Genomic DNA, 14708 nt, shown 5'->3' on the forward strand with positions numbered 1-14708 from the left:
GGGCAGCGGACAAAACAACAAAACTACAGGCCCCCCAACCTCGAAATTTGACAACACAACCCATCATCCACGCCTCTAGGTTGATACAACAAAAAGAAAAGAAAAATAAAATCCTAATTAGAGGAAGAGGAATAATTGTTTTTATCCAATTGCTGCCAGTTACAAGGCTAAGTTCCACCCACTTGGTCTCCTAGCAACCTATTCAGCCCAGGGGACAGGCACAAGAATTTGGAGAGACCCCTAAGGGCCATCCAGCCCAACCCTTTCTACTATGCAGCAGGACACAATACAAGCATTCACAACACATGCACAACGTATAAATACTATACAATACTACACAGGGACATAGACCACCTCTATCCTCACCACTTTCACAGTACACAAACAACCAAATGCATACTCAACATAAAGACAACCATACAACAGACATTCAATACCACCACTACCTCAACAATTTCTCACCAACACCACCAGACAACACCACAGCAACGTGTGGCCGGGCACAGCTAGTCTGGCATCACGGCGACCGACAAAACAACAAAACTACAGGGCCCCCAACCTCAAAATTTGACAACACAACCCATCATCCACGCCTCTAGGTTGATACAAGAAAAAGAAAAGAAAAATAAAGTCCTAATTAGAGGGAAAGGAATAATTATTTTTATCCAATTGCTGCCAGTTAGAAGGCTAATCTCTGCCCACTTGGTCTCCTAGCAACTGACTCAGCCGAGGGGACAGGCAGACTTAGGCCTCACTTAGGCCTCTTCCACAGATTATCTAATTTGCATTGGATTATATGGCAGTGTAGACTCAAGGCCCTTCCACACAGCTATATAACCCATTTATAATTTTATGTTATCTGCTTTGCACTGGATTATCTTGACTCCACACTACTATATAATCCACCTCAGTGTGCATTTTATACAGCTGTGAAGAAGGGGCCTCATATAATCCAGCAAGGCCATTACATCCTAATCATTTTTCCTAACTGCAGCATTCATACTTGCCTCCAACAGACAAAAAAAAATCAGAAATATTGTATATTCACAACTTTTAGGAAATAATATCCCCTGATGGTGCAGCGTGTTAAAGCGCTGAGCTGCTGAACTTCTGGACCGAAAGGTTTGAATTGGGGGAGCGGAGAGAGCCCCCACTGTTAGCCCCAGCTTCTGCCAATCCAGAAGTTCAAAAACATGCAAATGTGAGTGCATCAATAGGTACTGCTCTTCGGCTCTTCGGCTTAGAAATGGAGATGAGCACCAACCCCCAGAGTCAGGGGGAAATGTTTACCCTTGACCTTAACTACCACCAATTCCTCAATACTTTATTTCCCAGACCACCAGACTTCGCCACAGCAACGCGTGGCCGGGCACAGCTAGTACAATATAATATTACACTATTGTATATTACATATTACATGTAACATTGCAAATAATATTGCAGTATAGTAAAATATAGTAATAGATAATGCTGATATTGTGCTATGCTAATACAGTAGATTCTCACCTATCCAACACTCACTTATCCAACGTTCTGGATTATCCAAGGCATTTTTGTAGTCAATGTTTTCAATACATTGTGATAAATTCGTAAATACAGTAATTACTACATAACATTACTGCGTATTGAACTACTTTTTCTGTCAAATTTGTTGTATAACATGATGTTTTGTTTCTTAATGTGTAAAATCATAACCTAATTTGATGTTTAATAGGATTTTGCTTAATCCCTCTTTATTATCCAACATATTCGCTTATCCAACGTTCTGTCGGCCTGTTTATGTTGGATGAGACTCTACTGTAGTATAAAATAATAATATAATGTAATACAATATAATTCTAATACTTTAATACAATATAATAATATCAATTACATCTTATATATTACATGTAAGATTACTAATCATATTGCAGTATAATGGTATAGTACAATATTGTAATAGATAATGCTGATATTGTGCTATGCTAATAATATATTATAGTATATACGTATAATATTATAATGTACAACAATGTAAGAATACTACACTATTATAATTGTATATTACATATTACATGTAATATTGCAAATAATATTGCAGTATAGTACAATATATTAATAGATAATGCTGATATTGTGCTATGCTAATAATGTATTATAGTATATACGTATAATATTATAATGTACTGCAATGTAATAATACTACACTATTATAATTGTACATTATATTTATATGTAATATTGCTATTAATATTGCAGTATTGTGGTATGGTGCAATATAGTAATAGATAATGCTGATATTGTGCAATGTTAATAATATATTATAGTATATACGTATAATATTATAATGTACTGCAATGTAAGAATACTACACTATTATAATTGTATATTACATATTACATGCAATATTGCAAATAATATTGCAGTATAGTAGAATAGAATGATAGATAATGCTGCTATTGTGCTATGCTAATATTATAGTATACTGTATGTACATGGTTATTTATTTATTAGCGACATTTCTATCCCGCTCTTCTCACCCCGAAGGAAACTCAGGGCGGTTTACAAATACATACAATATATTATGTCATACGACTATATTGCAATAATATTAGTAATATTGCATGTAACATAAATATAGAATGATAATAGTGAATTATAATTATTATTACATTGTATTACATCATAATATTATTATTAATATTACATGAATATCCAATAGTATAATATGATTATATCATTAAATTGATATCATATCATTTCTAAGCCGCTGTGAGTCCCCTTCGGGGTGAGAAGGGCGGGATAGAAATGCAGTAAACAATAAACAGATAAACAAACAAGTCCAAAGGGAGGGGGAGGGGGAGGGGGGGCCTTGGCGGCCATTGAGGCCTCGTTTCTTCCGGGAGGGAGGCAGGCCCCGCCCCCTCCCCTCCCCACAGAGAGACCCAGAGACACTCAATCCAGACAGAATGTCAAGATCAACACAAACCTCTCTCTCTCTCTCTCTCTCTCTCTCTCTCTCTCTCCTCCTTCGCGGCTCCAGAGGAAACGCCTCAGAAAACAATGGCGGCGAGAGAGGCTCTGCGCAGGCCCAGCCAGGAAGAAGCCCCGCCCCTCCTCCACCCCTCGCCCTCCCATTGGCCGAGTCCGTGACGCCCCGCCTACCAGCGGGCCCCTATTGGCTCCGGCCTTGATGGACGGGTGACCAGGACGGGCGAGAAGGAAGGCGGCTTCTGAGGGCAGGACGGAGGCCCCGCCCCCTGTCCGTCGGAGGGAGTGACGTCAGGGCGTGGGCGGGGCGTGGCGAGGGTTCCTCCTCACAGACACCCTTCCGGGGGGCGGGGCTTCTCCCTTTGAGAGACGGGAGGGAGGGGCGGGGCCTTGGCCTGGCAGGGGAAGGGAGGGGCCTCATTGGCTGAGCAGGGGAGGGCGGGGCCTTGCCTCTTGAGGCCCCGCCCAGCACAGAGAGGACCAACCCGGGCCGCCCTTTCCTTCCCGGCCGTTCGGAGGGCGCCCTTCCCAGCCTGGCCGCTGCGTGGCAGCCAAGAGCTCTGGTGACGTCAGAGCCCCGCCCCCTCCCTCTGCCTCTTCAGCCCGAGCGGCGGGCTTGATACAGGAGAGTCTCACTTATCCAACGTCAACGGGCCGGCTTGAACGTTGGACAGGCGAATATGTTGGATAATAAGGAGAGATTAAGGAAAAGCTTATTAAACATCAAATTAGGTTATGATTTTACAAATTAAGCCCCAAAACATCACGTTTTACAACAAATTTGACAGAAAAAGTAGTTCAATCCGCAGTCATGCTATGTTGTAATTACTGTATTTATGAATTTAGCACCAAAATATCACGATGTATTGAAAACATTGACTACAAAAATAATCCAGAACGTTGGATAATCCAGAACGTTGGATAAGCGAGTGTTGGATCAGTGAGACTCTAATACCCAATATTGTCATATCATGAAGAGTTTCATGGCCGGAATGGGTGGCTTGCTGTGAGTTTTCCAGGCTTGGTCCAGAAGCACTCTCTCCTGACGTTTTGCCCACACCTGTGGCAGGCTTCCCCAGAGGTCTGTTGGGAACTAGACAAGTGGGGTTGATATATCTATCTATCTATCTCTCTCTCCCTGTGGAATAACGTCCCGGGTGGGAGAAAGAAAGACTCTTGACTCTTTGAGGCCACCTTCTTCTTTCGTTGATTGACGTTCTGACCGTATTTCCACCCCGCCCTTCTCGCCCCCGTTTTCCCCGGAATAGGCAGTAAGAGCACCTCCAGCTCCCCAAAGCTTCTGCCCAACTCTCTGGGCGGATCACGAGGCCACGACACAGGGCAAACCTTCCGTGCCACGAGACCGGCGGCAGAGAGCCAGACGCAGAGGCCGTGGGACATTCCAGCCTCACCAGGGTCTGCTCCTCCCCACCTTGCCGGCCTCCCCGTTTCGTGGTGTTTGCACCCGACCTCAGTGGAGGTGGAGGCGTGTGGCCGTGAGGACTTCGGGGGAGAAGGAAGGAAAGAAGACGGATGGGCTTCCGTGGGGACAAGAAGACTCACGACTGTGGGCGAAGAAGGAGACCCTGTGGCCCGAGCGGAGAATCCAGGCCAGAGGGTTGTTGCGAGTCCACAAGAGACGTTCTTTCTCAGAGAAGACGTTGTGTTTGGGTCTCAGAGGGAATATTTCCAACTCTGGGGTTTCAAGGGACCAATGACAATGGCCAGAGCAAAGGAACAACCACCCTCTACTCAGCCCGTCTCTTTCTGGAGCGATCCTTGGCAGGCCGTGAGGTGGTTCTTCAGCCTAACAGCGGAGCTCCCTGGGTGCCATGGCGCGGTCCCGAGGGAGGCTTGGCTTCGACCAGGGTCCTGCTCTCCTGGGCTCGTGGTTTCCCAAAGGAGGTCTTCATGGCCAGACGGGGACAATAGGGCTTCTCCGTCCCAGCCCCAAACTACGGCCCGGGGGCCACTTGTGCCCCATCGAAGCCATTCATCCGGCCCCTGCGGCAGCCGCTCCCTCCTCCTCCGCCTTCCAAAGCTTGGCTTGTTTAGAATGGCATTTTAATTATGATTTAATTCATTATTAAGGGGTGCTTTGCTAGTGCTTTTGGTGCACAAAGGCAGAAGGGGGTTGGACTAAATAGCACAAGTGGTCTCTTCCAACCTTCTTTGTTGTTGTTATTATTATTATTATTGACACAAAGACACACTATAACACAGCCAATGAGATCTATATGCTGGATTTTGAATCACAAAATCACAAGTCGAACACTTCCCAAGTGCCTACGACTGTGTGATGTGTTACTATTGTTGTTGTTGTTGCTGTTATTTGGAGCCCTTGGTGGTGCAGTGGGTTCAAGCCTTGTGACTTGAAGGTTGGGTTGCTGACCTGAAGACTGCCAGGTTCGAATCCAATCCGGGGAGAGTGCGGATGAGCTCTCTCGGTCAGCTCCAGCTCCATGCGAGGACACGAGAGAAGCCTCCCACAAGGATGGAAAAAACATCAAAACATCCGTGAAATGTCCCCTGGGCAATGTCCTTGCAGACAGCCAATTCTCTCACACCAGAAGTGACTTGCAGTTTCTCAAGTCGCTCCTGACACACACAAAAACTATTATTATTATTACCAACATTGAGGCTGGGTGGCCATCTGTCAGGGTGCTTTGTTTGTGCTTTTGGTGCACAAAGGCCAAAGGGGGTTGGACTAAACGGCCCAAAGGGTCTCTTCCAACCCTCTTTATTATTTTATTATGATTATGATGATGATTAACATTGAGGCTGTATTTGTTCCCATTTTGTTTTTGTTTTTTACATCAAAATAAGACATGTGAAGTGTGCATAGGAATTTGTTCATAGTTTTTTTAAAACCTATAGTCCGGCCGTCCAACGGTCTGAGGGGGCGTGAACTGGCCCTCTGTTTGGAAGGTTTGGGGACCCCCGGTCTAGGTGTTGTATGTGTAATGGCATTGGATGTTTGCCACGTGTGAATGTGTGCATTGAGATCCGCCCCGAATCCCCTTCGGGGTTGGAAAGCGTTGGAGACGGGCCCGGAGGGGAAGTCAAGGAGAGAATCCCAAGAGAGCCAGAAAACAAGCCTTTTATTGTGATCACGGCTGATGAGAAGGCAAACAGCCGTAGGCACCCCCTTCAGTGGGTCCGTACCATGCAAATGGCCATCGCAACATGTGCGCAGTTAACAAAGAATCTATATCTTGGCTTATCTAAAATTGACCAATGCCTGAGGGTCTTCCTCACCTTCCACACCCACTTGGCACAAGTGATACCAGTGACCTAACTTGTTTACTCTGAGCTTTCTTCTCTCCTTGGAACTTCCTGGAGAAAGGCACCAGCTCACAGGGAGAGGCAAAGCCACCGAGGCAAAAGATTACTATTTTCTGGCTTAGGGCCCCTTCAAAAGAATGGAGTAATATAAATACTGTAAATAAATAAACAAAACCCGTAGGAGCCTAGTGCCTCGATCCAGAGAAGTCATGCCCCCCCTCTTCTTCACTTCACTTCACTTTATATCTTAATTAGTCGCTCTCCACCAGAGTGCTCCGAGTGACTTACAATTTAAAATATCATTCCACACATCTCAGAGCCTCCTCCACTGTTCAGCTTATAACATTTAGTGGCCTCCTCCATCTCAGAGCCTCCTCCACTGTTCAGCTTATAACATTTAGTGGCCTCCTCCATCTCAGAGCCTCCTCCACTGCTCAGCTTATAACATCTAGAGGCCTCCTCCATCTCAGAGCCTCCTCCACTGCTCAGCTTATAACATCTAGAGGCCTCCTCCATCTCAGAGCCTCCTCCACTGCTCAGCTTATAACATCTAGAGGCCTCCTCCATCTCAGAGCCTCCTCCACTGCTCAGCTTATAACATCTAGAGGCCTCCTCCATCTCAGAGCCTCCTCCACTGCTCAGCTTATAACATCTAGAGGCCTCCTCCATCTCAGAGCCTCCTCCACTGCTCAGCTTATAACATCTAGTGGCCTCCTCCATCTCAGAGCCTCCTCCACTGCTCAGCTTATAACATCTAGTGGCCTCCTCCATCTCAGAGCCTCCTCCACTGCGAAGCTTATAACATCTAGTGGCCTCCTCCATCTCAGAGCCTCCTCCACTGCTCAGCTTATAACACCTAGAGGCCTCCTCCATCTCAGAGCTTATAACACCTAGAGGCCTCCTCCATCTCAGAGCCTTCTCCATCCAGAGGCCTCCTCCATCGCCTGGCTTGCTCTGTTTAAAAGCCTCCACCATTGATGGGTGTCCACCTTCACTGGACCTACACCATGTCTGAGTCTCCACCAACTCCCACTGGAGCATCGAAGCACATCAACATACATGGGAGTCACTCTAGACCGTGCCCTGACTTACAAGAAGCACTGCTTGAATATCAAGCAAAAAGTGGTGCTGGAAAGAATATCATATGAAAGCTGACTGACACAACCTGGGGATCACAACGAGACACAGTGAAGACCTCGGCCCTTGCACTCTGCTACTCTGCTCCTGAATACGCGTGCCCAGTGTGGAACACATCTCACCGTACTAAAACAGGGGATGTGGCCCTTGGTGAGACATGCCGCATTATCACAGGATATCTACTCCGACATCACTGGAGAAGTTATACTGTTTAGCCGGTACAGCACCACCTGACATCCGTCGGGAAGTAGCAGCCAGCAATGAAAGGACCGAGGCAGTGACATCTCTGGCCCATCCTCTGTTCGGATATCAGTCAGTACGCCAACACTTTAAATCAAGAAAGAGCTTTCTAAAATCTACAGAGATTCTCACAGGAACACCTCAGCAAGCGAGAGTCCAAAAGTGGCAGGGCAGAACCCATAACCTCAGTCCATGGCTGATACCAGATGAGGGACTCCCTCCTGGGCAACTTGGAAGACGCTGAACAGATTTCGTTCTGGCACCACGAGATCCAGAGCTGATCTTAAGAAATGGGGCTAGGAAGTGGAGTCCGCGACATGCGAGTGTGGAGAAGAGCCAACCACAGACCCCTTACTACAATGCAGCCACAAGCACATTGGGGGGTGCAAGGCTCACTTCCAAAAAAGGGACAAGAGTGGCTTCTCAAACAGGCAGGGGGAAATCTCTCTTTCAAGATCCCAACCACTGCCACCATTAAATGTGGGACACCCTGCCCACAGCTCTTTCCATTTAGGCCAAGGGAATCTTCCTCTTAATATCCCACGCCTTTTCAAGATGGGATCTCTCAAATCCCACTATGGCAGGGGGCCATCCTTCTTTCAGGATCCCAGCCACTGCCAGCTAGAAACCCTTGAGTCTGTGCTGTGCGTGTATGAGAGGATGTGACACGGAGGGGAAGGATGAGAGACAAATCTTCCGCTGACTCTAAGTAGAGCAATTCACCACTCAGGAACACTGTCTTTATTACAAACAAAGAATTATTTATTGATGGTTTCTTTAGTCCAAAAAGCGTAACTTGTTGCAAAGGTTTACTTCTTCCGTTTCATTTGTACATTATATAGATAATATCTTTCATTCTGTAACATCAACCACTTGACTGGAACTTTGTCTCAACAGTATTCCTTTTCCTCAGCTCTATCTCACTGGAAACTTAAACCTAACTGACTTCAGACATCGTCTTTCAAGCTCACTGGCTAGAGAACTTCACTAACTCACTCTTTTTAAAACATTCCCTCCTTTTTCATCCAGCTAGCTCCGCCCCTTTCGTGCTAGCTTCGAAATAGTTGCATTTCTACGTTACCATGGTGACACATAGCCAATCAGCAGTAGCCAACTCCTGCCCACCTTGACCACTGAATCAACATTACATAACATAGACAAAAATCCCCAATAAAATAGGGCTTTCCGTTACAGGGGACCTTCTCACAGCGACACCAGAGGCACTCCAAGCGGCCACCTTCTAGTCAAAGGAAATCTAGTATCATGCCAAGTTTTAACTTTGTGTTATTTTATTTTTTTCGTGTCAGGAGCAACTTGAGTCGCTTCTGGGGAGAGTGCGGATGAGCTCCCTCTATCAGCTCCAGCTCCATGCGGGGAAATGAGAGAAGCCTCCCACAAGGATGGTGAAACGTCAAAACATCCGGGCAACGTCCCCTGGGCAACGTCCTTGCAGACGGCCAAGTCTCTCACTCCAGAAGCAACTCAGGTTGCTCCTGACACGAAAAAACAAAAACGTTGTGTTATTAAAATCCATTATAACTGTACTCTCAATTAGTTTCTGACATGATAGATCAAATAAAATCACTGGGCTTCCACCGTTACTGAGGCTCAACCAACTCAGATGCTCCACCATCCTGTGCTTTCCAAATTTTATCTTCTATTTTTAAAGGTTATTAACTTAAAATCTGCATGAACCAAATCTTCTAACCTTCCCATTTGTGTGAACATGTTTGTACAATTTCCCAGCAAAGCAACCAGACGTGGTCTCTGAAAGCCTCATTGATCTCACAGACCTCACTCTTCCCTGAACACTCGGCATCAAAAGAACAGGAACCCTTTGGGTTCAGAACAAAAGAAGCTGACGACCAAACTTGGCACACAGAACGTGGGAGTTGTAGTTCACCCTGCATCCAGAGAGCATTCGGAAGCCCACCAATGACGGATGTGGACCAAACTTAGCACACACAACCCTGATGACCAACAGAACACACTGGAAGGGTTTGCGGGATAGACAAGGCAGTGAAAAAGAATCGATGGTGATCAAAGCAGTGAATACATGTTGTATAAAGCATAATAGGAACAATAATGTCTGAAGGAAGACAATGGAATCCAAACCCATGCCACCAACACCGAAGAAGGAAATGATCTTCAAAGGCGCCCTAGATTAAACATTAAACCCCATTTTGGGCTAAAACCAGGTCTACCCACCCCTCCAGTTTCAGCCATTTTGACCCTTATAAATCCCCTTCTTTTTTGCAAATAAAAAAATAAAAAACAGATTAAAAGCAAGAATACAAAAAGGCAGAAATTATATATAATGTTTCAACTACATGAAACTAACTACTACATGAGATACAAACTAAATCAGAAACACACACATTAATGAAACAATTACCTACATAGACACACAACTGAACTAGAAAACAGAAAGGGATTTGTGCCTAAAGGCCTCATTCTATCTGTTAATTTTTATCTCTCATTATTCTACTCCCTTTAGATAATATAATATAACCACACTTCTGATAACACTCTTACCATTAATAAATATAACAACTGACATTTGCCCACGTTGTTCTCAGTTTTTTTGTTTTGTGTAATTTGCAGGTCTTCATGAGCCATTCTTTTTGCTTTGGACTAAAACATTCCTTCCATCTATCCGTATAGTCTTTTTTATATATATATATATATATATATATATATATATATATATATATATATATATATGAGAGAGACTATACGGACTATATTATATATAATATAGTCCGTATATAGTCCGTATATATGACTATATTATCTCAAGGGAGTAGAATAATATATATATACACACACACACTTTAGTATATCACAGTAACAACCCATGTTTTCATTCTAATTGATCATCCAACATTCTCAACATATAAAACTCTAGTTTCATTTAACCTTGCTTACTTCCAGAATGGAACATATTTTAGTTCAATCTTTCTACAATACACCACGTGAGGAAATGTCCCAACTATGAGGTTGAATTTCCAAAATTTGCAAGAGTTCCTTTTGTACATTTTAAAACGACACTCTGGTGTCAATTAACACCATTCTCTCCAGAGTGTACTATGTGATGTCTATGTATAATGTTATTCCGTGAAAGGCTCTGTCCACACTCCATGCATTTCTACGGTTCCTCCCCAGTGTGAGTCCTTTGATGTTTACGTAGAGTTCCACTCCGAGTAAATCTCTGTCCACACTCCAGACATTTATAGGGTTTCTCTCCAGTGTGGGTCCTTTGATGGGAACGTAGGCTTGAACTCTGAATGAAGCTCTGTCCACACTCCAGGCATTTATAGGGTTTCTCCCCAGTGTGAGTCCTTTGATGTCTACGTAGTGCTGAACTATCAGCGAAGCTCTGTCCACACTCCAGGCATTTATAGGGTTTCTCCCCAGCATGAGTCCTTTGATGTGAACGTAGTCCTGAACTACGAGCGAAGCTCTGTCCACACTCCAGGCAGTTATAGGGTTTCTCCCCAGTGTGAGTCCTTTGATGTGAACGTAGTCCTGAACTACGAGTGAAGCTCTGTCCACACTCCAGGCAGTTATAGGGTTTCTCCCCAGTGTGAGTCCTTTGATGTGAACTTAGGTTTCCACTTTGAGCGAAGCTCTGTCCACACTCCAGGCATTTATAGGGTTTCTCCCCAGCATGAGTCCTTTGATGTGAACGTAGTCCTGAACTACGAGCGAAGCTCTGTCCACACTCCAGGCAGTTATAGGGTTTCTCCCCAGTGTGAGTCCTTTGATGTGAACGTAGTCCTGAACTACGAGTGAAGCTCTGTCCACACTCCAGGCAGTTATAGGGTTTCTCCCCAATGTGAGTCCTTTGATGTGAACGTAGTCCTGTACTATGAGAAAAGCTCTGTCCACACTCCAGGCAGTTATAGGATTTCTCCCCAGTGTGAGTCCTTTGATGTCTACGTAGTGCTGAACTATCAGCGAAGCTCTGTCCACACTCCAGGCATTTATAGGGTTTCTCCCCAGTGTGAGTCCTTTGATGTGAACGTAGTCCTGAACTACGAGCGAAGCTCTGTCCACACTCCAGGCAGTTATAGGGTTTCTCCCCAGTGTGAGTCCTTTGATGTGTATGTAAGTTTGCCTTCTGAGGAAAGCTCTGTCCACACTCCAGGCAGTTATAGGGTTTCTCCCCAGTGTGAGTCCTTTGATGTCTATGTAGATTTGAATTATGAGAGAAGCTCTTTCCACATGCAATACATTTATATGCTTTCTCCTCCATGTCAACAGAGTTATGTGCTATGTACATTTAATTCCAATATGGACACTTGATTCTTGTTTTTCCCTTTCTGATTACTCACAGCACTGGGTTCAAATTACAGGAAAGTAGATTCCATCTGAACATTAAGAAGAACTTCCTGACTGTAAGAGCTGTTCAGCAGTGGAACTCTCTGCCTCAAAATGTAGTGGAGGCTCCTTTGGAATCCTTTAAACAGAGGCCAGATGCTCATCTGTCAGGGGTACTTTGGCTTTTCCTGCACGGCAGAGGCCTGGACTGGGTTCCTCATGCAGTCTCTTCCGACTCTATGGTTCTACTCTAGAATCCAAAGTGAATGTAGGAATTCAGCAGGATCAGCCCCTTGAGAGGAATCCCTTTTCCTAGAGAACTGGTTTCCTGCCTGCACTTTGGTTTCCAAATGCCTTAATATCGACTCGAAGCTGGTTTGTTTCCCATCACGGCAGGGGTGGCTCCAGAGAAGTCTCATGTCCTGGTCAAGAAAGAAGAAGCAAAAGGTTAGACATGAAGCCGCATACCTCTGGCTCAAGGTAAACAAAGCAAAAAGGAAAGAAGAAAGGAAAGGTGGAAGGAAGGAAACACAGAAGGACAGGATAAGAGAAGGAAGGAATCATGGAAGGAAGGAACTGAACCCTTTCCCCCATATTAGAGGGCCACACCCATTTCATTGGGTCAGACCCAAACGTGGTTAAAGGAACAGAAGGCAGGCAGGCAGGCAGAACTCCTTCCCACATTCAAGGGTGTAACATATTCTGGATCATGGGTTTCCGTGAATTACCAGCATTGTGCTAAATGCTCAAAGGAACAAGGATTTCTTTATTGATTACGTCATTATCTCCCCTGCCACAGGGACTCCCCACTCTGCTTCCTCAGCATCTCAAAGGGTCACTCCGGCCACATTTCCCAAATGAATCTTCCAAGCTAACAAGGACCTGCATTCCTAACTGGCTAATTCAAAGCCATGTTGTGGCTGACAAGGAGGAGGAGCCGGGTGCTTCTCCCTCAGCGCATCTGCCAGTGGTGAAGCATGAGCTTGCCCTCCCTCAACTGCAGCCTTGTTGCCTCAAGGAAGCTTCTGGCCCTCCCCACCCCTGTGATCCCGGCCCAAAGGAGAAGGAGGAAGAGGTGGAGAAGAGAGAGGAGGGAACAGGGCAGCCTGAGAGGAAGGGAAGGAAGGAAGGAAGAAATGCAAGACTGTAATCCAGGAAACCAGCTTGAAAGCATCTGGATAAGAATCAAGGGAACCGGGACTCAAAAAGATCTTGTCATGGGTGTCTACTACAGACCTCCGAGTCCTGAAGGACTTGATGAAGCCTTCTGTCAACAGCTGACCAAACAGGCACAAAGAAGAGATATAGTAGTCATGGGCGATTTCAATTATCCCGATATCTGCTGGAAAACAAACTCAGCCAAGAGTACAAAGTCCAACAAATTCCTCACTTGCCTTGCAGATAATTTTAAGGTCCAGAAGGTAGAAGAGGCAACAAGGGGATCAGCAACTCTTGATCTAATCTTAACAAATGTGGAAGACCTGATCAACACAGTTGAAGTGGTTGGATCCTTAGGGGCAAGTGACCATGTGCTCCTGCAGTTTGCAATACAAAGGAATGCTGAAACTAAGACAAGTCAAACACGCATTCTGGACTTTAAGAGAGCTGACTTCCAAAAAATGAAGGAATTACTGAGCGGCATTCCATGGACGCCGACATTAAAAAACAAGGGAGTTAAGGATGGATGGGAGTTTTTCAAAAGTGAAATACTCAAGGCGCAAATGCAAACAGTGCCAACAAAGAAGAAAAATAAGACAAGTGCAAAGAAGCCAGAATGGATGTCCAAAGAACTTCTAACTGAGCTAAAGCTCAAAAGTGACATGCACAAGAAGTGGAAAAGGGGAGAAATCACCAAAGAAGAATTCAAACGTATAGCCAACACCTGTAGGGAAAAGGTTCGCAAGGCTAAAGCGGAAAATGAGCTCAGGCTTGCCAGGGACATAAAAAACAACAAAAAAGGCTTTTTTGCTTACGTTGGTAGAAAAAGGAAGAAAAAGGAGGCGATAGGGCCTCTGCAAGGAGAAGATGGGGTGATGGCGACAGGGGACAGGGAAAAGGCAGAACTACTTAATGCCTTCTTTGCCTCGGTCTTCTCAGAAAAAGAAAGCCATCTTCAACCTCAGCAACACGGAATGGACGAAGGATTGGGGGAAATCCAACCCCAAATAGGGAAACAAGTTGTCCAGGAACACTTGGCCTCTCTAAACGAATTCAAGTCCCCAGGGCCAGATCAGCTACACCCAAGAGTACTGAAGGAACTAGCGGAAGTTATTTCAGAACCACTGGCAATTATCTTCGAGAGTTCTTGGAGAACGGGAGAAGTCCCAGCAGATTGGAGGAGGGCGAATGTGGTCCCTATCTTCAAGAAGGGAAAAAAGAACGACCCAAACAATTACCGTCCGGTCAGCCTCACATCAATACCAGGCAAAATTCTGGAAAAGATCATTAAGGAAGTGGTCTGCGAACACTTAGAAACAAATGCGGTCATTGCTAATAGTCAACACGGATTTACCAAAAACAAGTCATGCCAGACTAATCTGATCTCTTTTTTCGATAGAGTTACGAGTTGGGTCGATACAGGGAATGCTGTGGATGTAGCATATCTAGATTTCAGTAAGGCCTTCAACAAAGTCCCCCACGACCTTCTGGCAAGGAAACTAGTAAAATGTGGGCTAGACAAAACTACGGTTAGGTGGATCTGTAATTGGCTAAGCGAACGAACCCAAAGGGTGCTCACCAATGCGTCGTCTTCA

At 45.1% G+C, this 14708-nt stretch overlaps 2 protein-coding genes across 3 annotated transcripts in view; both read right to left on the reverse strand.

Annotated features, from left to right (window-relative positions):
• Positions 1 to 14708, reverse strand: part of LOC107983740 (zinc finger protein 658B-like) — a 43575-nt gene that overhangs the window by 21407 nt on the left and 7460 nt on the right. Inside the window, exon 1 of one of the 2 annotated variants that reach the window (XM_062966081.1) lies at positions 2969 to 3073. The exons of the other annotated variant lie outside the window; for it this stretch is intronic. The gene's annotated coding sequence lies outside the window, so the exon portion shown is untranslated. Of the gene's footprint in view, positions 1 to 2968; positions 3074 to 14708 lie in introns of those variants that run through there. 2 annotated transcript variants of the gene reach the window in all.
• On the reverse strand, positions 8373 to 12292 carry LOC134294550 (zinc finger and SCAN domain-containing protein 2-like). The gene has a single exon (XM_062966084.1). The coding sequence runs from the start codon at positions 11915 to 11917 to the stop codon at positions 10781 to 10783; it is 1137 nt and encodes a 378-aa protein (XP_062822154.1). The 5' UTR covers positions 11918 to 12292; the 3' UTR covers positions 8373 to 10780.

This window comes from Anolis carolinensis, unplaced genomic scaffold, assembly GCF_035594765.1.
Source record: "Anolis carolinensis isolate JA03-04 unplaced genomic scaffold, rAnoCar3.1.pri scaffold_17, whole genome shotgun sequence".
In the NCBI taxonomy this organism is placed as follows: domain Eukaryota; kingdom Metazoa; phylum Chordata; class Lepidosauria; order Squamata; family Dactyloidae; genus Anolis; species Anolis carolinensis.